Source organism: Geotrypetes seraphini, chromosome 16, assembly GCF_902459505.1.
Source record: "Geotrypetes seraphini chromosome 16, aGeoSer1.1, whole genome shotgun sequence".
NCBI classification, from domain to species: domain Eukaryota; kingdom Metazoa; phylum Chordata; class Amphibia; order Gymnophiona; family Dermophiidae; genus Geotrypetes; species Geotrypetes seraphini.
In genome coordinates, this window is record NC_047099.1 from 7,543,827 (window position 1) to 7,568,837 (window position 25,011).

At 42.2% G+C, this 25,011-nt stretch overlaps 1 protein-coding gene across 1 annotated transcript in view; it reads right to left on the bottom strand.

Moving 5' to 3' along the window:
• Positions 1-17,712, bottom strand: part of LOC117350404 (olfactory receptor 6M1-like) — a 35,757-nt gene extending 18,045 nt beyond the window's left edge. The window contains exon 1 of the mRNA XM_033924684.1: positions 16,780-17,712. Within this exon, the coding sequence (XP_033780575.1) occupies positions 16,780-17,712 (933 nt within the window). The remainder of the gene's footprint in view (positions 1-16,779) is intronic.
• Positions 17,713-25,011: the final 7,299 nt, after the last annotated feature.

Below are 25,011 nucleotides of genomic sequence, written 5' to 3' on the forward strand. Positions count from 1 at the left end.
GCAGAAAAAATAAAGGTCACCGGTATATTATGTCAGGTGTAACTCTGGAAAAGACCGAACAGGAAAAGGACCTGGGTGTACTGATAGATAGGACCCTGAAGCCGTCGGTGCAATGTGCAGCGGCAGCGAAGAGAGCAAATAGAATGCTAGGCGTGATAAAGAAGGGTATCACAAGTAGATCAGAGCCATGGTCAGACCGCACCTGGAATACTGTGTCCAGCTTTGGTCTCCATACCTAAAGAAGGATATAAAACTGTTAGAGAGGGTGCAGAGATGAGCAACAAAGCTAGTGAATGGTATAGAGAACCTGGACTACGAGGAACGATGTAGGAGACTGGGATTGTTCTCCCTCGAGAAGAGGAGACTGCGAGGGGACCTGATCGAGACTTTCAAAATACTGAAAGGATAGAACAGGGAAAGCAGCTATTCACAATGTCCAATGTGACACGGACAAGAGGACACAGACTGAAGCTGAGGGGGGACAGGTCCAGGACAAATATCAGGAAGTTCTGTTTCACGTAGCGAGTGGTGGACACCTGGAATGCTCTCCCAGAGGAAGTAATTGCAGAATCCACTGTTCTAGGGTTCAAGGGTAAACTAGATGCACATCTCCTTAGGAGTGGCATAGAGTGACACGGGTAAGGGTATATTAGGTGCACATCTTCCTTGAGAAGCATACAGTGACATGGAGACTTAATCCTTGCCAGGGCACACCTGGCGGGGCCTCTGCGTGTGCGGATCACCGGACTTGATGGACCCAGGGTCTGTTCCGGAGATGTCAATTCTTTTGTTCTTATGTTCTTATACCATTAAATGATTTGTGAAGATTACTCAGTAAACTAATATTTGGACTTTTTTATTTATCTACTTGAAATAAAACATAGATACTGTGATACCTCAGGGCTGGGCTGGGAAAAGGCTTTCTAGTGATGGCTATAAAGTCAAGAATTCTTTGTTTCATTGTGACTAGAAAGGGAGGCAGCTGCAAGTTTTGCTGTAGCTGAAACCTTCTCGTGAACCCGCACAGACACCATATTTTTGTTTTCAGGTCTTAGAAAAAGGCAACTTGTGTAGCCTGGTGACTGTTCTGGGACCAGGTGTGATGCAAATTTGAAATGTTGCCCACTAGAGGTTAACCGATGGGACCATAACGCACCGAAACTGAGATTTGTTCAGAAATGATCCGGGAGAGGCAGAAAGTCCCTCCATCTATGAGTCAGAAAAACAGACGTTTCTCAAAAGCAATGGAAGATTTTCAGAGAGCAGCAGTCCTACGTTTCAGATATTCTGGTTCAGAATCTTCCTTGTCGTTTGAGATTCTACCAAGTAGTTATGACTTGAATTGGCCACTATTAGAATCAGGATACTGAGCTTGATGGACCTTTGGTCTGACTCAGTATATCAATTCTGTGTTCTTATATAAATTTGGCATATTAGTTTATATCATGATGCTATCAGTTTAGTATATTTTATTACACTATATTATTTATGTATTTATTCATATTTCTTATTTTCCATTCTCCAACTGCTTTATCTATCAACCTGCAAATAAATCTATCAATCTGTAAACTCATTTGGATCTGCAAAAAACGCTGCACCCGTGCTCTTCCCTCGCTACGCTGGGAATCGACTACTATAACTGCAAAAGACCAAGTGCACAGCCTAGGAATACTCCTTGATTGCAACCTGTCACTTTCCGACTTTATTTTTCAGGTGGTATCTTCCTCATTTTACTACCACGATTCAACGGTCTCACGGTGAAGAATGTACCAGCGTGTTCAAAATGCAGCGATCAGGCTTCTAAAAAACCTCCGTGCCTGTCACCCTGTCTTCCAGACTCTAGCGTCGGCTCACTGGCTGCCCATAGCCAAACGTTGTGTCTTCAAGGGCCTGATGCTAACATTCAAACCGTTGCATGACATGGTGCCAGGCTACATGATGGCTAAGCTTCCTCTGTACATGCCAAAGCGGTCCCTCCGCTCCCAGGACAAAATATGCCTCAAAATGCCCCCTGGTTAGAAACATAGAAAATGACGGCAGAAAAGGGCCACAGCCCACCAAGTCTGCCCACTCTAATGACCCCCCCCCCTGACTTCTTCCCCCAAGAGATCCCACATGCCTTTCCCATTTTCTCTTGAAATCTGACACCCTGCTGGCCTCAATCACCTGCAGTGGAAGTTCATTCCAATGATCAACCACCCTTTCGGTGAAGAAATACTTCCTGGTGTCGCCATGAAATTTCCCGCCTCTGATTTTCAGCGGATGCCCTCTTGTGGCCGTGGGTCCTTTAAGGAAAAAGATATCATCTTCCACCTCGATACGGCCTGTGATATATTTGAACGTCTCAATCATGTCTCCTCTTTCTCTACGTTCCTCGAGTGAGTATAGCTGCAATTTACTCAGCCTTTCCTCGTATGGGAGATCCTTGAGTCCCGAGACCGCCCTAGTGGCCATTCGCTGAACCGATTCAACTCTCAGCACATCTTTTTGATAATGTGGCCTCCAGAGTTGTGCCCTTCGACTGCAAACCGCCAAGCGACGGTCCTACTCCCACTTCATACCGAGCCACTGGAATCAATTGCCCCCTGCAGATCAGATCCCTTGAAGGACTCCTCAACTTTAGAAAAGCAACAAAAACATACCTCGTCACCTAACCTCCTGCCCTTGACCCATGGACTACAAAGAAATTTATATTGGTACCAGAACCAGTATGTGACACGTAAGGAAAACTTGTATTGTAAAATCTTGTACTGAGGCAAATCTAACCTGTAAACTGTCCATATGTGTCAAATAAGGAGCAAATTTGTACTGAAAACCTTGCACTGTAAGGATAACTATGTCAAATTGGAAACGGTAAACTGTCTATTACGTATATTAATATTCGAACCCTAGTACGTGCCGTTAGGATAAACACTTGTATCATAAACGTGTACTGAAATTATGTATGTTTAACCTGTAACCCATTCTGAGCTCTTTAGGGACAACGGAAGGTCCCTCCTCTCAGAAACCGCCCGCAAACGCTCCTACAGCCACTTCATTCCCCAACTCTGGAACCAACTCCCCCCTCAACTCAGACTCCAGAACTCACTAATGACATTCCGGAAAATGGTAAAGACCCTCCTCTTCAACTAAAGGTCACCCTCAGTCTACACCCAACCCCCTTAAACCCCACCTCTACCCTTCTTTCTCCATTCTAATCTTCTGCCTAAATTTCTGTATAGTCCACTCTCAGCCTATACTCAAATAACTCGTATCTAAACTAAACTACTGTTCTTAATTTGCTGTATAGTCCTTATATTTATACTGCTGCACAGTCTCGTATGTCCAAGTATTTAAATCTACTGTATAATCTTGTATGTCCAATTCACTCCATTGTGAATGTTTACTTGTAAACCGTTCTGAGCTACTGGGAGGACGGGATAAAAATCTAAATAAATAAATAAAATAAACGTGATAGAAAGAAATCTATACACCTGTGTATAAAATCTATCTCTGTCTTTTCCCTCTAAGGTGTGCAGAAGTCTTCCACCTGTATTCCTAACACATGGATGCAGGAAGCCCAGCCTCATGGTGGGAACAAAGTCAGAGGACCTCTGTGCACCTATTGTATAGCTGGCAAATGCCCTCACCTAGCTCTGAGCTGGAACCTGCCCAAATTCCACCCCGTGCTTGTCGCCTCACAAAGTCCGTGCCATCAGATCTATTCAAAGACATTTATGCTCATAAGTGACCCTTAATATCCACCGCTTACATGTCTTCTTGCCTCCTGCAGCTAGACATCTCGTTATAGATTATGCTTTTTGGGGAGTAATTTTGTGAAGTTTTTTTCATGGGAAAACGGCCTCATAAAATATCGAATGGCACAGAGACATGACGACGTACGTGTACTTTACCGTTAAGTGTGCACAAGGACAGAGTTAAGATAGCGCGTGTGTTGAATTTTCAAGCATTATAAACTATGTTAATCTCTGTGCATATATGAATAATCTGGATGGATGGATGTACTGTACTTATACCAGCACAGATGTATCACCCCCCTCACAGTTTTATATATTGTGCTCAAAATTGTGTGTGCTAATTTGGGCGTGCAATTTAATTGCATAATGAGCCAATTATTTTGCTCTAAAAGTCAATTATTGCCAATTGTGGGAGTGTGGCACAGTGGTTAGAGCTACAGCCTCAGTGCCCTGAGGTTGTGGGTTCAAATACCACACTGCTCCTTGTGACTCTGGGCAAGTCATTTAATCCCTCATTGCCCCAGGTACATTAGATAGAGTGTGAGCCCACCAGGACAGATAGGGAAAAATGTTTGAGTACCTGAATGTAAAGTTTCAAGTTTATTAGGTTTTTATATACCACCTATCAAGCGGTTCTACAATTAGGTATTCAAGTATTTTCCCTATCTGTCCCGGTGGACTCACAATTTATCTAATATACCTGGGGCTATGGAGGACTGAGTGACTTGCCCGGGGTCACAAGGAGCAGTGCGGGGTTTGAACCCCCAACCCCAGGGTGCTGAGGCTGTAGGTCCAACAACTGCACCACACACTCCTATAAGTGGTATATGAATACTATAAATAAATATTGTTTAAGTAGTGACGTCTCTGTAGAGCACTACATAAGATAGTTCAGAAGTCTAGGAATCTCTTTCCTCAGAAAACTGAGAATGTAAGTACCATCAGCAAAGGAGACCCCTGTGCACAAGCATTTTGAGTGTGAACTTTTGTACGAGGTCAGATAATGAGTAGTGGATGGATAGCAGAGGGAGGGCTGGAAGTGTGGATGGGGCTAGGTCTCCAGGCCTGGTAACTCTGTTCTCTAATTAGCCTGCTGCTGAGCTATGATTTCTTCATCTTTAAAATAAAGAAAATATATGTTAACTCAGTTATGACAATGCGCCTGCTAATTCAAGGTCTTTCTCATGAGACAGTGAAGGTTGTGTGTTGTTGCAGCACTAAATAAAAAAGTTGCTTCACCTGTTCAATAAGTATTCATTCTCCGTGCCAGGAGTCTTCCTTTCCTTCTTCCCCTAAGGATTGCTGATTATCTCTTAGTTATTAGAAATTGAAGTCTTAATAATTGAACTGGGACAGACACTGGAACAGAAGAACAGAAGAATAGCCTTACTGGGTCAGACCAATGGTCCATCAAGCCTAGTAGCCAGTTCTCATGGTGGCCAATCCAGGTCACTAGTACCTGGCCAAAACCCTAGGTGTAGCAATATTCAATGCTACCAATACAGGGCAAGCAGTGGCTTCCCCCATGTCTTTCTCAATAACAGACTATGGACTTTTCCTCCAGGAAATTGTCCAAATCTTTCTTAAAACCAGCTACGCTATCTGCTCTTACCACATCCTCTGGCAATGTGTTTCAGAGCTTAACAATTCTCTGAGTGAAAAAAATGTCCTCCTATTGGTTTTAAGAATATTTCCCTGCAACTTCATCGAGTGTCCCCTAGTCTTTGTAATTTTTGACGAAGTTAAAAATCGATCCACTTGTACCCGTTCTACTCCACTCAGGATTTTTTAGACTCCCCTCAGCCGTCTCTTTTCCAAGCTGAAGAACCCTAACCATTTTAGTCTTTCCTCATACGAGAGGAGTTCCATCCCCTTTATCATCTCGGTCGCTCTTCTTTGAACCTTTTCTAGTTCCACTATATCTTTCTTGAGAAAGGGAGAACAGAATTAAACACAATACTCCAAATGAGATCGCACCATGGAGTGATACAGGGGCATTATGACATTCTTAGTTTTGTTAACCATCTCTTTTTTTAATAATTCCCAGCATCCTGTTTGCTTTTTTGGCCGCCGCCGCACATTGGGCGGAAGGTTTCATCATATTGTCTACAATGACATCTAGGTCCTTTTCTTGGGCGCTAACCCCCAAGGTGGACCATAGCTTCTGGTAACTGTGCTTCAGGTTATTCTTCCCAATGTGCATCACTTTGCATTTGCCCACATTAAATTTCATCTGCCACTTGGACGCCCAGTCTTCCAATTTCCTAAGGTCCGCCTGCAATTTTTCACAATCTGCATGCGTTTTAACAACTTGGGCGCTTCTTATAGAATTTGCCCCTGACTGCTAACGTAGGCCAATTAGTCACTTTGGCTCGGATTCTGTAAATGGTGTCTAAATTGACCGGCGCCTAGAGAAATGGCGCCAGCTGCGTGTCGATCATGCTTAGGCACCATTTACAGAATTACATCTAATTGATCTAAATTAAAATTAATTGCTTTTTAGGTGCCTAACTTGGTAGATGCCTACCACTTTCAGCTAGGTGGATCATGGATGATTCATGAACATGTTTTGCCTGTAAGTGCTTGGACTTAGGTGCTAGTATTAGGCCAAGAAAACCCTCCCACATTCCTACCATTGGGGCAAACAGGTTTGGCAGTTTCTCAGGGCCCCATTTCCCCCTCGTGATTGAGATTGTGATATCGCTACACCACTCTTGAAGGTAGGAATGTGAGCAATGGACGTAAGCACACCTTAGCAAGGGTTCACCGTGAAAATGGAGCCACCTTCCAACCGCACTTAGAATACTGTGTCCAACACTGGTCTCCATACCTTAAAAAGGATATAACTGCTGGAGACGAAACCACGAAACTTATCAAAGGAATGGAACATTTGAGCTACAAAGATCGACTCAGGAAGCTAGGGCTGTTTACCCTTGAGAAGAGAAGACTGAGAGGGGATTTGATAGGGACTTTTAAAATATTAAAAAGATTTGATAAAATAGACCAAGAAGAAGCATTACTGAAATATTCTGATGTGACACGGACAAGAGGACATAGCCTGAAACTGAGTGGCAGCAGGTTTCGGACAAACGTCAGGAAATTCTGTTTCACACAGTGCGTGGTGGGTGCTTGGAATGCACTCCCGGAGGAGGTTGTGGAGGAGACTACTGTTCTGGGATTCAAACGCAAGTTGGATGCACACCTTCTTGCATATTATTGAGGGATACAGTAAATCCGGGTCTCCAAAAAGGAGTACCTAAATGGGACGCCGCTTGTGCGGATCGCCGGACTAGATGGACCTCGGTCTGATCCGGTGAGGGCGTTTCTTATGTTCCCAGGTTTCAGCATAGATGGGGGCAGCAAATAAAATTCACCAGGCCATGGTGTACAGCACAACAATTCGGATTGATTTGAAACCCATTCTAAGATACTGGAGGCTAGTTATTATTTCACTTTGGATTTCTGCTGATTTAAATTACAGGGGTTCAGTTTATGTTTCCTAGTGCTAAATGATGTCTTGGTTCATGAAAATCATATTGTTTGTGAAAAATGCTAAAACTTATTAAGTTTATTCATTATGCATTCTATCCTCTCTCCATGAAACCGTGCTAGATTAAATTAGCATTTCTTGTTTTCAGAAGTGCCTGAGTTGAGAAACCTTGTTCAGTCCATGTTCCCAGGTGCGTTCGCTCTGGGTTTCTGAAACTTGCTTTGTAAAAGTTATTTCCAAGTCTGAAACCAGAGGCAGAACAGATGGCTAGCAGCGCAGAACTCCCTTCAAATAACCCTAGTCTAGCCTTTAAACTTGTATTTTATCTAATTGGATCCAGGGAATCAACCAAAATAGCTGATGGTGTATACAAGTTACAATAATTAGCTACAAGAAATTAAAAATAACATTAAAACACAATTCATAAATGCTTATTAACTGTAAACCATTAAAACAACGCAAATCAAAACAGCTGCAAAATAGCAAAAACAAACACATACATTGTCAGCACTCATGCTCTGCAGCTACATGTCTTTGCTGTTTTTCTTTATGGTAACATTGATAAAGTATTGTTTTAACAATGTTTTCCAATAACCGTTTTATTAGGTTTTAAGGTATATTTATGGTTTTTGGCAGTTGTTATCCCATGACGCAGCCTAAGTTCAGGTGAAACGTGGCCACGTTGGGCAAGTTTATCTATTCTTCAATAAATCCCTTTGATATTCGATCATCTGGTGTGCATGGTCTACTACTCATTTGCAAGACTTAAATTTGATTTATTCAGAATGGCCGCTACTGCTCCAGATTAATTGATATAATTTCTTAATTGTTGTTAGTTTGAAAGCTATGAAAGAAAAATGACATGGAAAAGCCTCATCAAACCACTGTGACTGAATTCATCCTCCTTGGATTCCCTAATGTTCGTGAGCCGGAGATTCTGATCTTTGTGATATGCTTGGTAATCTACCTCATAACTCTAATTGGGCATTGTGGCGCAGTGGATAAAGAACATAAGAACATAAGAATTGCCACTGCTAGGTCAGACCAGTGGTCCATCGTGCACAGCAGTCTGCTCACACGGTAGCCCTTAGGTCAAAGACCAGTGTGCTATTTGAGTCTAGCCTTACCTCCGTACGTTCTGGTTCAACAGGAACTTGACTAACCTTGTCTTGAATCCTTGGAGGGTGCTTTCCCCTATAACAATCTCTGGAAGAGCGTTCCAGTTTTCTACCACTCTCTGGGTGAAGAAGAACTTCCTTACGTTTGTACGGAATCTATCCCCTTTTAACTTTAGAGAATGCCCTCTCCACCTTGGAGAGGGTGAATAATCTCTCTTTCTCTACTAAGTCTATTCCCTTCATTATCTTGAATGTTTCGATCATGTCCCCTCTTAGTCTCCTCTTTTCAAAGGAGAAGAGGTCAAGTTTCTCTAGCCTCACATTGTACGGCAATTCCTCCAGTCCCTTAACCATTTTTGTCGCTCTTCTCGGGACCCTTTCGAGTAGTACCGTGTCCTTTTTCATGTACGGCGACCAGTGTTGGATGCAGTATTCCAGGTGGGGACGCACCATGGCCCAGTACAGTGGCATGATAACATTCTCTGATCTGTTTATGATCCCCTTCTTAATCATTCCTAGCATTCTGTTTGCCCTTTCCGCCACCGCTGCGCATTGCGCGTACAGATTCATTAACTTGTCTACAAGTACTTCCAAGTCTTTCCTGGGGGGTTTCTCCAAGTACTGCACCAGACATCCTGTATTCGTGTATAAGATTTTTGTTACCGACATGCATCACCTTGCACTTATCCACGTTGAACCTTATTTGCCATTTTGCGGCCCATTCTTCGAGCGTATTTATGTCTCGTTGTAGGTCTTCGCAATCCTTCTGTGTCCTCACTACTCTGAATAACTTTGTATCGTCTGCAAATTTAATCACCTCGCTCGTTGTACCAATTTCCAGGTCGTTTATAAATATGTTGAAGAGCACAGGTCCAAGTACCGAACCCTGCGGCACTCCACTCATGACACTTTTCCAGTCTGAGTATTGTTCATTTACCCCTATTCTCTGTTTCCTATCCGCCAACTAGTTTTTAATCCATGTGAGTATATCACCCTCGATTCAATGGCTCACAATTTTTCAAAGTAGTCGTTCATGGAATCGAGCTACAGCCTCAGCACCCTGTGGTTGTAGGTTCAAAGCATACACTGCTCCTTGTGACCCTGGGCAAGTCACTTAATCCCCCCATTGCCCCAGGCACATTAGATAGATTGTGAGCCCAGCAGGACAGAGAGGAAGAAATGCTTGAGTACCTAAATAAATTCATGTAAACTGTTCTGAGCTCCCTTGGGAGAATAGTATAGAAAATTGAATGAATAATAAAATAAAATAAATTGTGATCAAATGGATTATCGTCTCTGCAATCCCATGTGCTTCTTCTTTCAGGACTTCTCTTTCCTGGAAATCTGGTTCACATCAGTCACTGTGCCCAAAATGTTGGCCAACATGGTGGCCAGAAGCAAGATCATCTCTTTTAAGGGATGCATTGTCCAGTCATACTACTTTATACTGTCTTGGCCAGAGATCATTCTACTAGCTGTCATGCCTTTGATCGCTAGGTAGCCATTTGCAACCCCTCATGTTACACCACCATCATAAAGAGTATGGTTTGCCAGAGGCTAGTCATTGGCTCATGAATTGGGGCTTTTCAGACCATGTTGTGGCCAACTTATCGTCATTCCCTCCTTGCCCTTCTGTGGTCCCAATGTCATTAACCTTTTCAACTGTGGCAGCATGCTCTTGCTGAAACTGGTTTGCACGGGCACTGTTTTCATTGAAATGATTGATTTCCTCTTCGCTTCCATAATTGTCATGAGCTCTCTGCTCCTGACAGGGGTGTCTTATTCATATATCATAGCCACTACTATGAGGATCCTTTCTGCCCAAGGAAAATACAAGGCCTTTTTCACTTGTGCCTCTCGCAAAACTGTTGTCACCATTGTTTATGGAAGTCACATATTCATGCATGTGAAGCGCTCTCAGAGGTTTTCCTTTAATGTCAACAAGATGGTGGCTGTGCTGATTACTGCGGTCACAACGTCTCATAACCCCTTCATCTACACCCTCAGAAATGGGTCTTAGTGTGCATCATCCTGATGCCTAACTTTTGGCGATCAATAGAGAATTACCAAGGAAGTTAGGGTTCAAATCTTATAGTGAGCTTGGCAACTCCCTATCTCGCATTGTTTCAGTATCTACTTAGGGCTCGATATTCAGCCAGCGGTGATCAGCGTTTTGCTAACTGGCACCAGTCATGGTACATGACTGGTGCCAGTTAGCATGGGCTTGTACATGGTACATGGTACATGGGCTTGTCATGACATGGGCTTGTCATGCGCACATCTGAGAAGCTAAAAGCTTTAGTTTTACTACCAGTAGGGCCTCCCAAGGCAGATCGATTTTAGTGGAAATGCCAGACTAATGATGTATCAGCTGTTTGGGCAGCAGCAGATGAGCATGCTGGAGGTGGAGGATCGTGTTTAATGCGACAACGGCAACAACATTAAATTTATCCTGTGAAGAAGAAAGAACTGGAAATCTACTTCTGTATTCTACCATGAAAATTGATGACGTTCATCAAGTTGCTAGGACTCGAACACGAGCCGATGGCACCTAGCATCAGTGTTAAACCTAAAAATTCAACTGCAGGCCATATCTGGGCGCTAGCATTGAATTTCTGAAGCCAGCTAATTTATAGCCAGTTAAGGAGAAATTCACGAAGATGCGCCAAAGGTTAGCTGGCTGTAGGGTGTTGTACTGCCGGCTAACCAACCAATGTGGAAGCATGTTTTCTATAAAAATAGAGGCACAAATGGTGCCTTCATTTAGGGTGCTAGTGTCATGCTTACAGAAGTGGAAAGGGTGCATTTGGACATCTAATTGTCGGCATGGGCTTGACTTGTGCTGGAAGTAGCCATAGGTGTCCTTAGGCGCTGTTGCTGCTTCTGTAAATGTGACATTGGTACTTTAAATGTAGGCTTCTGAAATGCTGGCCTACATTTAAGGCGCAGGTGTAAAAAAAAAAAAAAAAAGCAATTTTATTATAGCAATTTTATTATTCATGATTGACATGCTCTTGTTGGTGTCTACTTCTTAGGTGGCTGCCGATACCTGTGCTGATTATAGAATTCCCCCCCTTAGTGCAATATTCAGCACTTAACCAGCTATGGGTCACTGTATAAAACTAGCACTAACTTTTAGGCAGTCCTATTTGTACAGTTAAATGCTGGCCAGTTAAATGCTGAATATAGGCACTTAACTGGTCAAGTTTTGACTCCACCCTGGATCACCACCAAAATATCTGGTTTTGAGTCCATTGCTGACCAGTTATTTCCAGTAGCATTAACCAGTTAAGTCCAACTTAAAATTAGCAGAGCCCCAAATAGGTGATTTAAATGACAAGGAACCATTTTTGGCAGGTTGAATCACTTTGGATATCGAGACCTTAGATTACAAGTTCTTGAGGAAGGCAAATATTGTACTTCAGTACTCGTCACCACTATATACCACTGCTTATGTGTTATTATTACAGCTTTGATAGAGGAAAGAGATGCAATCGTTCCATGCACGTGGTAAGTTGTAATAACTAAGAATGAAAAAGGTGATGGGCTAATCTGCCAGATTTGAAACTACGAGGGTAGCTACTTGTTATGTTCCAAGGTATATATTCTTTAAACGGCGCCTTACTAAAGTGGAAAATGTCATTTAGAAATGAGTATTAGCAATTTAACCCTTTAGTTTGGCAGATGGTAAAATGGCTGTTTTATGTAATTTGATGTTGAATGAAAGCAACAGTGCCAAGTAACAGGTATTTGGAGAAGCAGAACTACTCAATAACTACTTCTGCTCAGTCTTCACCTGTGCAGCGCCAGGATATGGACCTCAGCCACAGACAAAAGGGTGCTCAGAGGACCCATTCCGGGACTTAGCAATTACTGCGGGCAATGTCTACCATGAACTATCAAAGCTGAAGGTGAACAAAGCCATGGGCCCAGATAATCTACACCCCAGAGTATTTCGGGAATTGAGAGATGTTCCGGCAGAACTGTTGGCTGAGCTTTTTAATCTTTCCCTAACCAAGGGAAAAGTTCCCTTGGACTGGAAAACTGCCAACATTATTCTGCTCCACAAAAAGGGATGCAGGTCAGAGGCTGAAAACTACAGGCCAGTGAGTCTCACATCAATAGTATGTAAACTTATGGAAACGTTGATCAAAATCAGATTGGACACGATTCTGGATGACGAAGGACTAAGGGATCCCCACCAGCATGGCTTTACAAAGGGAAGGTCTTGTCAATCCAATCTGATAAACTTCTTTGACTGGGTAACAAAGAAACTGGATAAGGGAGAGTCCCTGGACATCGTGTATTTAGACTTCAGTAAGGCTTTTGATAGTGTCCCACACCGTAGGCTACTGAACAAAATGAACGCGATGGGCCTAGGAGAAACACTGACTGCATGGGTAGAAGACTGGCTTAGCGGTAGACTCCAAAGGGTAATGGTAAACGGTATTCCCTCAAAAACGTCGGAAGTGTCCAGTGGAATGCCACAGGGCTTGGTCTTGGGCCCAATACTATTCAATATCTTTGTAAGGGATCTGCCTCAGGGACTTCGAGGTAAAATTACATTATTCGCCGATGACGCTAAACTATGCAACATTGTAGGCAGCGCAGCAGAACCTGATAGCGCAATCATGCCCGGTGCTATTGAGCAGGACCTACTTTTACTAGAACAATGGTCCAGTACTTGGCAACTGAATTTTAATGCCAAAAAATGTAAGGTTATGCACCTTGGTAGCAGAAATCCATGCAGAACATACACCCTGAATGGTGAAAACCTAAGCAGAACTGTAGCAGAACGGGACTTGGGAGTAATCATCCGGGAAGATATGAAAGCTACGAATCAGGTGGAGAAGGCAACAGCAAAAGCTAGACAAATGCTGGGCTGCATAAGAAGGAGCTTTATCAGTCATAAGCCTGAAGTTCTACTGCCATTGTACAGATTAACGGTAAGACCTCACCTGGAGTACTGTGTTCAGTTTTGGAGGCCACATTATCAGAAAGATGTGAAGAGAATGAAGTCGATTCAGCGAATGGCCACTAGGATGGTCTCAGGACTAAAAAATCTCCCATATGAAGAATGTTTGAGCAGGCTGAGCTTATATTCTCTTGAAGAGCGCAGGGAAAGGGGGGACATGATAGAAACATTCAAATACATCACGGGCCGTATTGATGTGGAGGAAGAAATCTTTTGTCTTACGGGTCCCACGGCGACAAGAGGGCATCCACTAAAACTCAGGGGGGGAAGATTTCATGGGGACACCAGGAAGTATTTCTTCACCGAAAGGGTAATTGATCGATGGAATGGTCTTCCACTTCAGGTAGTCAAGGCCAGAACTACGCTCGACTTCAAGGGACGATGGGACAGACAGGTGGGGTCGCTCCAGAGGAATGCTTAAAAGATGGATTCCCAAAGGAGGGAGGGAGGAGGGAGGGTTATTGAGTGGGCAGACTTGTTGGGCCGTTGGCCCTTTTCTGCCGTCATACTCTATGTTTCTATGTTATGTTTCCCATAAGAGCCTTAGAAACACATGTTGCTTCTTGGCAACAATGAAAGACAACAGCGAAGGCAACCTCTGTGTTCTACAGGTTTATATTCACATGAAGACTCGACATGTACATGTTTTGGCCTAAATGGCATGCATCAGGAGTCTTAATAGAAGGCCAAAACATGTACGTGTCAAGTCTTCATGTGAATAAAAACCTGTAGAACACAGAAGTCGCCTTCTCTGTTTTCTTTCATTTCTCCAGTGTGAGAAGGTATTTTCTCCTGTGTTTGTTACTCTGAGCAACAATACCAAATAAAGTGTTTAAAATGTAGGTAAGTACCATCATCTAATAAAAAAGGTACCTGCATTGCGGCTATGGAAGCGCTTTACCACACCTAATGCCACTGTAGGCATCTCCCTATCCCACTGGGTACACCATTAATTATTACTAATTAATTCTATAGTGCTAGTGCTACCAGATAATAATAATAATAATAATAATAATAATTTTATTTCTTATATATTGCCCTACCAACAGTTCTAGGCGGTTCACAACAGTAAAAACTGAACATTTCATTTAGCAATACAATTTCAAAAACACTGCTATCATAACTACTACATCCGTTAAATACATCATCAGATAAAAATACATTTAAAATACAAAATCTAATAAAAGGCACATTTAAAAAGCAGAACCTAATAAGAACATCGTCAACAAGCGAAGGTAAGGAGCTTGACGGACAAACTTGGGTAATTTATTCCAGGCATAGAGGGCAGCTAGATGAAAGGAACGAAGTCTGGAATTGGCAGTGGAGGAGAAGGGTACAGCTAAGAGCAGCTGATCTGAGGAGCGGAGTTCTTTGGGAGGTATATAAGGAGAGAGAAGAGAGGAGAGATATTGAGGGGCAGCAGAATGAACACACTGGTGCCTACCTTTCATGAAGCCAGAATTCTATAAATGGTGCCGTTGTGTGATAAGCAATTGGCAGCTGTTTTTTAGGTGGCTGACAATGATGTGCCATTTATAGAATCCAGGCCTAAATGTATTTGGGCAAGATGAGGTGTTAAATAAGGTGAATTATGTTCTGCACTTTAAATTCATTTCCAGCCTTTTTGTTCTTATCACTCTGCTGGGCAGCAGCAGCAGCCCTGAAAGAGGAAACTAGCTTTAGTCGCATGTTAGAGGTTCAGCAGGGGGGCTGCAGGGCTGGGAGCACTCAGACAGAGCAAATGGCCTCGTTGGTCCTGTCATTTACTAACATAAAAGACCAGAAACACAACTCCAGGAGTGGAAACAGCCCTGTTGGAACAACGCATGTTCGAAAGCATCGAGGAAACACCTGAATTATTCAGTTGAAATAACGTACAGAATTTATTTGCTCTAGAGCAGGGAATTCGGAAGCAGCGTTTTGTGAGTGACCTCTACTGGAAACTGAAAAGACGGCTGAATGCAAAAGTCCTTTAACTAGAGTAGTGAAACAAAGAGCCAAATAAGGTCAGACTCAATTGCAACTATACTGTATATTCGTGGCACAGGAGCCAAGGAATGGATATATTAACAAAAGTAATGGAGATTTTGATAAGATTATGCATTAACATATAGCCAAGGTATATAATAATTATATAAGATATAATTCACTTGGACAACAACCTGCCTATGTCATATAAATCCATCATATTGCGTTCTTCAAACCCTGATATTTCTATACTGTCACCATTCAAAAGTATTTTTGACATGATAGCTTTAGCTACCCATCATATTGTCTACAATTGGAAGGACAACTCCAAACTCAACTTCCATGAATGGTGGTATCATCTTTGTAGCATCAGAAAATACGGAGAAATAATAGCGTTTAAACAAAATAACATCTCCAGCTTTACTAGGACTTGGGCTCCTTTTGATGCGTTCTGTAAAACTTTAAAAGTCTGACTCCTATATCTCTGTTGTACGAGCTTGCAGCTTAACAATGTATTGATATTGGTTTTTGCTTCTATAATTTTGTTGTATATTTCTTGAAAACTTTCAATAAAATGTTGATGCTAAATATATAGAGAGAGAGCCAAGGGATATGTGGTCAGAAAGGGATATATTTATTTGGATTTCTAGCCCATCCTCCCCAGGAAGCCAGAAGGGGTTACGACAATACATTCATAATGTTTTCAAGACAGACAGTTTAGGGTACATACACACTATTTTGACATAGGGTTATGTATACAAATAGGGTACATTTATGTTATATCGAATTAGCGTGCGCTAAATGCTAACACTTCCATAGGCTAACATGCATGCATTTAGCGCATGCTAATTTGAATGTGCACCTGGTAAAAACCAGGTGTAAATGCTGGTGCTGATCTTGGGTGGCGCTCAAGATGTATTCCGTAAATCTTCATGTACCAATTTGGAACACCATTGACATACCCCTGGCCATGCCCCATTTTCAGACACACACTATAAAAGTTGGGCGCCAAGCCTTATAGAATAACGAGCAGCCAGATTCACACACAAATCCTACTTGCAGCCAATTCACTGCAATAATCGGTTATTAATGTCCAATTATTGATAGTTAAGGGCTCTATATGCAATTAATTTAGTAGAGTATTTACATTGAGTATTTGTTATTTATTACCCACTTTCACCAAATTTAGATATAGTATTGTCATTAATTTACATATGCAACTTGGGCATGCACCCAAATTTGGGTGCCATAATATAGAATCCAGGGGTTCGTGTTCATCAGTCATAGAATAGTGTAACGCATACACTTACTTTCCCCACAATAACTTACATCACAATAACTAGAAATCATTCTCTTTGGGAATGTACACATCCACTTACCCCCTCTTTTACTAAGGTGTGCTAGTCAAATTAGCGCATGCTAAATGATAATGCATCCATAGACTAACATACACGCGTTAGCATTTAGCACGCACTAATTTGACTAGCACACCTTAGTAAAAGAGGACCTTAGAGCATCCCTGAGTACTTCTTTGACTTTCTTGTTCCTCAAAGTATAGATGAAAGGATTGAGAAGTGGGGCCAAAACGCTACTCACCACAACCACCATTTTGTCCATATCCTGAGAATCCTTTGACATTGGCCTCACTTCTATAAAAATAGCACTCCCAAAAATGATGGTGACCATACTGAGATGGGAGGCACATGTAGAGAAGGCTTTATGGCGCCCTTCTGTTGAAGACATATTCAGTATGGTGGATATAATATAGATGTAAGAGACAATAGTTATGACTAAAGGGCCAATCAAAACAATAGTAGATATAATCAGAGCTATCAGCTTAATGAGTCGGGTGTCTGCACAGACCAGTGTTATCATGGCTGAACTGTCACAAAAGAAGTGTTTAATGAGGTTGGGGCCACAAAAGGGGAGTTGACACATCATCACAGTTGGCAGAAGAAGAAAGAAGAAAGAAGACATCCAACAACCAATGACCAGTTGAACACAAAGCCTGTTGCTCATGATGGTGGAGTAATGCATTGGGTGACATATCGCTACAAAACGATCTATGGACATCACAGAAAGAAGAAGAAAATCTGTGGTGGAAAGGTAAAAGTAAAAATAAGATTGAGCAAAACAAGCACTATAGGAAATTAATTTTTTCTCTGACACAAAGGTTATCAGGAGTTTAGGGACAATTACGGAAATGCAGAAGGTTTCTAGAAAGGATAAATTCACCAGGAAGAAATACATGGGGGTGTGTAAGCGATAGTCCATGCATATTAACACAATGATTAAAATGTTCCCCATTAGGGTGACAAGGTAAGTCATAAAGAGCAACACGAAAAGGGAAATCTGCATCTGAGGAGACCCAGGGAATCCTTCCAGGATGAATTCTGTCACGAAGGTCTCATTCTTCACTTTCATGATGGACTTTACATCTGCACCAATGAAACAAACATGATACAGTGTGAAGATGCTGCACATTGAACTCATTTCCCAGAAAATTCAGGAAGTGACTGCTTTCATTACTGAGTCCTTCATGGAAAGGGATGGATCCAATAGCTACTGTTGAGAACTGGAAGGCCATAGATATAATGATTTGGGTCAATATTGACTTTTCTATTGACTCTTTTTGTTTATAGATTTGGCCACTGCTGGAAGCAGGATACTGGCTACATAGATTGGTCTGACCCAGTATGTCTATTATATTTAAGTCAAAACTAAATTAGAAAACAAATTATAAAACACATCCTTCATGTAAGGCAAATTTAAGGATTGATATGCAGTGTGCTTACAATGGACATGGTAGGCTCTGTCTCTGTACTGATTGGCTGCCAATATTGAAAACAGAACCTAACCAGGCAACACCGCTGGATATTGGATCTGGCTTGAAAATTATACAGGTGCCATGAATACTCACTGCCAGAACCTGTGTATCTAATCAGGAAGATAGGACCACATCAATTTGACCTAGCTTTGTCTTGTTAGATACACCAGAACTGGAACTGAATAGCGGCCGGCACCCAGAAAAAATTCCAGGTTTTGCCAAAAACCTGGATCTGTTGTAAGCTGGAGCGTTCTATCAAATTTTAATAAACAGAAACATAGTCTGGCATTGAATATATGAGTCTAATGTAGCTGACAGCAGTCAGATCTTAGAAAAACTCTCCCCACCCTGGCTAAATATTGATGCATTGGTGTCTTCTCAATTGAGTTTTGCCCCTTAAAAAATCGACTGAAAAGTAATGAAGAAAGGTGATTTAAGAGACAGCTAATTTACTCACTAATTGTAATTAACAGTCATGGTTGGACGACGTCTGCAAGTTTTGCCTGAGTTCTACAAAAGTGTAGAAGAACTTACTCTAGGATCATTTTACCTAGGTCAGTAATGGGGAAATTTTCCATTTCAAGTGGTCCTATGGTTGCTGAGTTACCACCTCATTTTCCCCTCCATCAAGCTGAAATTCTGTACAGTGCACAGAATATGCATGTTGCTAACCAAATGGGAATGGGGAATTGCACAGGTCAACAAATGATGGCTGTCCTTTTCAATTAGCAGTGATTATATCAAGTGTGGAGGGAAAAGATGTGAAATGGATTCACTTAGGTTAATATGAGAAGGTGAGGCGAAAAGTATAAAGCTTAGGATGAGGAGGAAGAGTTAGCTTGCAGTGTCTCACTACAAAATGCAGCGGTCAAACTGATTTTCGGGCTGAGGAAGTTTGATCTTACTACTGACAGCTGCATTGGCTACCGATGGAGGCACGCGTAAAGTTTAAGTTTGCCTCTTTCTGCTTTAAAGCACTATATAGTCTATCCCCCAAATACATAACTGACCTTTTTTCCTTCTCAGCCAACAGACATAAGAGAAGCACACACTTGAACGTCGTTTCCCCCACAGTTAGAGGATGTAAACTCAAAAGACACCACCAATACCTTTTCTCACACCAAGATCTAGAACATTTGCTCACGCCTTCCACTTATGGGGAATTTAGGAAATGCCTAAAAACATATCTGTTCCTGAAGTATCTAAACAGCTGACCCATTCAATTCTTTCTCTTCAATAATGGTAACCACTATCTTTCACCTCTGTTAAGTTCATTCAATTTATACCATCTTGTAATCTTTGTAAACCGCATAGAACTTCACGGTCCTGCGGTATATAAAAAACTGTTATTATTATTATTATTATTACTTCAGTCAGTGAAATGGACATTTCAATACTCTCTTCATTACCTTGAACCATATAGGATCATTTGAACCATTTTTGGCACTTCTGCATGAATGGCTATATAAATTTACAAGAGGGACCAATTTTGTAAGCAAGAGGAATAATGAACATTAAAAAAAAATTCCTAGAACAACCCAGGAAAGATGAGTAATTTGGCTCTGATCCTGGTTTGTTTGTTTTTTAATAGAAAAGCAGGATCATTTTCAGGCTTACCCCCTCCCCTCCTTTTACAAAACCACAAAAGTGTTTTTTAGCATTGGCCAGAACGCTGAATGCTCTGCGCTGCTCCTGATACTCATAGAGTTCCTATGAGTGTTGGGAGCAGCGCAGAGCATTCAGTGCCCTGGCCTGTGTTAAAAACCTTTTAGCAGTTTTGTAAAAGGGGGGGGGGTAGTCTTCATTGGGATTTATCTTCTTTGTTCTCAATGCAACAGATCCTACTCAACACATGATACCAGACTATCCTTAAGACTCTACTCAGTTATCAAAGAAATTTTGTTCTCTTAAAATGTAGCATTTTCTCACCTGACCACAAGCTTTAGAGCAAAAGTTGGTGATTTGAATAAGTCAAGGTCAATCACAGGATTCCAGACTGCTCAACAAAATCAATATTCAGAAGGCTATAATTCTCTGAAAATGTACTTATGGTGAGATGATACATTTGACTAAATTTCTCTCCTCTCATCCAGAGTACTTTAGATGTCTTAATTACAATTATCTCAAACTTCTAGGGAGATAATTAATTGTAATCTGTGAATCACAATTTCTAAATCACAGCTCTAAATAATTTAATAACGTTAAAGTAATAAAATTGTGTTTCTAAAGTGCTCAGACCATTTAACCACCTATTCAGTGGTAACACCGTACTGTGGCTATTTTTGGGACCATCATCGCCTTTACAGTCCCAGAACCAATAATAAATACTGTAAGATTACTTATCTCAAGTGGCAGGTGGTTGATGGAATATATTATCAATAACCACAGGTGAAAATAAAGTGCCAGTGCTTAAATGTGCTGCAGTGGAAAACTAACAGCCATGTTAAAATCACTGGCCCCCCGACTCGAGTTTCGTTCACTCTTCCTCAGGAGGGGTCACACGTTGTTCCAATGTATGTAGGGGAGATGTTTTGATCTTCCTATAAGTTGTAGGTCAATCATTCTCATTTGTTTGTATAATGGAAAGACGAGATAACTTCAGGAGACTAGTTATATTCATCAATGGCACCCATGAGACCTAATTTGTAATTAAAGGAACAGAAGCCAATGTACAGATTCTTTTCCATAACTATTAACCAAATATAAAATGTTATAATGGAGATACTGGAAGTGACAGACCATTGAATGTGAGATGAAGAGATACCATTACTCACTGTTTAGATTTTGTTCATCTTAAGACTCAGGACACAAAAGCTTTCTTTTACTAAAATGCAGTAATTTTTTTACAGTTACTATGTGGTAATTTCAAAAATTAATACACTGATATCTTCAAAGCTACTGTGTTAACTGGAAGATCACAGCAGTAGGGATGCCCAGACCCTCCTGCCCGGCAACCCCCCTAACGATTAGGCAGGAAGGAAGCCCACTCCCTCCTGCCCAGCACCCCCCCCACCCAACGATCGCAGAGCCTTAGGCACATGGGCAAACCTAACATTCCAGTTGACCCAGGTGCCTAAGGCCCCTTCTATGGGTGGGACCTTAGGCACCTGGGCCAATCAAGGCTTAAGCCCCTCTGCATTGCATCCCACAATGCACCGGTAAGGGGCAGTCCATCTATCCAGTCATCCAAACCAAGGTTAGAGGGAGGATTGGGGGGTCATAGGGGTTCGGGGGCCTGGGGGGGTGCTAGGTGGTCTGGCAGCAGAGTGGGGGGTTCCGGCAGGAGGGATTGGGCATCCCTCCTGCCGGTGATCTAGAGGGGGGGTGGGGATGTGTTCCGGCAGGAGGAATTTGGGCATCCCTCCCAGCGATCTTGGGGGCATCCCTCCTGCCGGCTGTCAGAGTGTTCTCCAGTACTGTCCCTTTAGTTTAATTGTATATTTTTCCTTCTGTTTTGTTTCTTATCTTTGGATCGTAAATATTGTGGATTAAAGGGGACGTACACAGATGGGTCAAACACTGGTTGGCAGGCAGAAGGCAGAGGGTTGGAGTGAAAGGTCACTATTCAGGCTGGATGAGGGTCATGAGCGGAGTTCCGCAGGGGTCGGTACTCGGACCGCTGCTATTCAATGTATTTATTAATGACCTGGAAACGGGGACGAAATGTGAAGTTATAAAATTTGAGGATGACACTAAACTCTGTAGCAGGGTTACAACTGCCGAAGAGTGTGAGGAACTACAAAGGGACCTAAACAAATTGGAGGAGTGAGCGAATAAATGGCAGATGAACTTCAATGTAGGGAAATGCAAGGTCATGCATATAGGGAAAAAGAACCGGATGTTCAGCTACCAAATGGGGGGATTAGTATTAGAGGGAAGTAGCCTTGAAAGGGACTTGGGCGTACTGGTGGACACAACAATGAAGTCAACGGCACAATGCGCAGCTGCCTCAAAGAAGGCAAACAGAATGTTGGGTATTATCAAGAAGGGTATTACAACCAGAACGAAAGAAGTCATCCTGCCGTTGTATCGGGCAATGGTGCGCCCGCACCTGGAGTACTGTGTCCAGTATTGAAGGATATGGCAATACTTGAGAGGGTTCAGAGGAGAGCGACACGAATGATTAAGGGCATGGAAAACCTTTCATACACTGAAAGATTGGAGAGACTGGGGCTCTTCTCCCTGGAAAGGCGGAGACTTAGAGGGGACATGATAGAAACCTACAAGATCATGAAGGACATAGAGAGATTAGAGAGGGACAGATTCTTCAAACTTTCAGAACATAAAAGAACAATCTGAAAGGGGACAGATTCAAAACGAATGCTAGGAAGTTTTTCTTTACCCAGCATGTTGTGGACATCTGGAATGCGCTTCCAGAGGGCGGAATAGGGCAGAGTACGGTGCAGGGGTTCAAGAAAGGATTGGACAATTTCCTACTGGAAAAAGGGATAGAGGGGTATAGATAGAGGGCTACTGCACAGGTCCTGGACCTGTTGGGCCACCGTGTGGGTGGACTGCTGGGCACGATGGACCTCTGGTCTGACCCAGTGGAGGCATTTCTTATGTTCTTATTAAATAATTAATGCTAATTTCCTAGATTACTTTGGAGCCACATGTTTATGTGGGAGTTTGTTTTTTCTAAATCAGTATTCAAGTAAAGTTTGTTTGTTTGTATTTTGAAAATGCAATACAAATATAAATTAAAAATAAATACATCCTCAAAAATGACACAAAACACTAAAGATATCATATACAGTATTGTCTTTCTTGTGAGATTTGTGTTCCAGTAGGTCAGTGGAATATGTGATATGAGAGTTGAAAGTAAGAAATAAAGAACTTTGGAACATTCTACTTTGGATCACTCCTATCTCTGCAATTGACTCCTTGAGAACTTGAGCAAAATATTATTTATACCACTGTGTTTCAGTTTTTCCATCAGTTGATCTCTTTGTACAAGCCTAGATCAGATGTTCTCAGGCATCACTAGCCAGTCAGGAGTTTAGAATGCATGCAAATCAATTCATTATAGCAGCACTTTAGAATGGATATTTGAAACAGAATTTAGACATCCCAGTCAGGGCTTCTGAAGTCCTACTGGTATCTCAGAATGGGATCTGCCAATGTAAAGCCTGTTTTAAAATACATAGTAAAATGGACATCCATGTGCCAGCCCAGGTCATAAGATGCCCTGTTATAGAATTCAATTGACGTGAAGTCCTCACTCCCAAAATTGGGTGCAGGAATTGGCACTAAGGGACAGATTATGTAAACAGCGCTTACATTGGCGGCAGCAACAAAAATGGTGCTGTTCACATGCCAATCACGTGTAGGCGCCGTAACAAGATCATGGCTACAGGAAAACTTAGGTGCCTCCATTACTGGCACCTAAGTTTGACTGAGAATCACAGCTAATGGCCTTTAACTACACCTACTTTGACATAAGGCGCTGCTAGGCACCATACGTAGATGCCTTCTGGTGCCTACCATTTTTTAAATGAGGTTTTAATTGGTTTTTAATAGGGCAATCAATTATCAGACTAATTAAACTAAATAAAGGAATTAAGGTAGGTGGCAGTAGTGTTAGGGTTACTAGATTTTACGGAAGTAAAATCTAAACCCATGGCCACGCCCCCCAGGCCCGCCCAGTTCCACCAAGCCCAGCCCCTTTCCACCCAAGTCAGGGCCCATTCTGGCCAAGCCCCCCTAAACCTGTTCACTTGCTCGGAGCGGCGTCGGGAGGGCATCTGCATGTATGAAGCGATGACATCACATGCATGCACGCATGTGCGTGACCTCACCGCGTTGCCTCCGCGCATGTGCAGATGCCCTTCTCATGCAGCTCCCAGCTTAAGCTTTCAAAACCTGGACAAAGCACTGGGTTACCACCTAACTTATGGCACTGTTTCCAGAACCCAGATCTAAGTGCACAATGAGAAGTAGCCTAATGGTTAATGCAGTGGCCTGAGAACCATTTGAGTCCCTCCACAACTCCTTGTGACACGGGGCAAGTCACTCAACCCTCCATTGCCCCAGATACAAAATAAGTACTTGTATATAACATGTAAACTACTTAGATTTAACCACATCAAATCCCATCTTCTTTCCTTTTATAGAACATGGGTTTCAAGTAGATCTTTCCAGTGCCTAATTTGGATGCCATTTTCTGAATCTGGAACAACAGAAATAGACAAGGGGAATGTTTTTTCAACCAATAACAGAGTCTTTATTAGAAACAAAAGTTCTAATAAAGACTCTGTTATCGGTTGAAAAGACACCCCCTTGCCTTTTTCTGTTACATAAGAACATAAGAACATAAGCAATGCCTCTGCCGGGTCAGACCCGAGGTCCATCGCGCCCAGCAGTCCGCTCACGCGGCGGCCCAACAGGTCCAGGACCTGTGCAGTAATCCTCTATCTATACCCCTCTATCCCCTTTTCCAACAGGAAATTGTCCAATCCTTTCTTAAACCCCATTACCGTACTCTGCCCTATTACGTCCTCTGGAAGCGCATTCCAGGTATCCACCACCCGCTGAGTAAAGAAAAACTTCCTAGCATTTGTTTTGAATCTATCCCCTTCCAATTTTTCCGAATGCCCTCTTGTTCTTTTATGTTTTGAAAATTTGAAGAATCTATCTCTCTCTACTTTCTCTATGCCCTTCATGATCTTGTAGGTTTCTATCATGTCTCCTCTGAGTCTCCGCTTTTCCAAGGAGAAGAGCTCTAGCCTCTCCAGTCTTTCAGTGTATGAAAGGTTTTCCATGCCCTTAATCATTAGTGTCGCTCTTCTCTGGACCCTCTCAAGTATTGCCATATCCTTCTTGAGGTACGGTGACCAATACTGAACACAGTACTCCAGGTGCGGGCGCACCATTGCCCGATACAACGGCAGGATGAC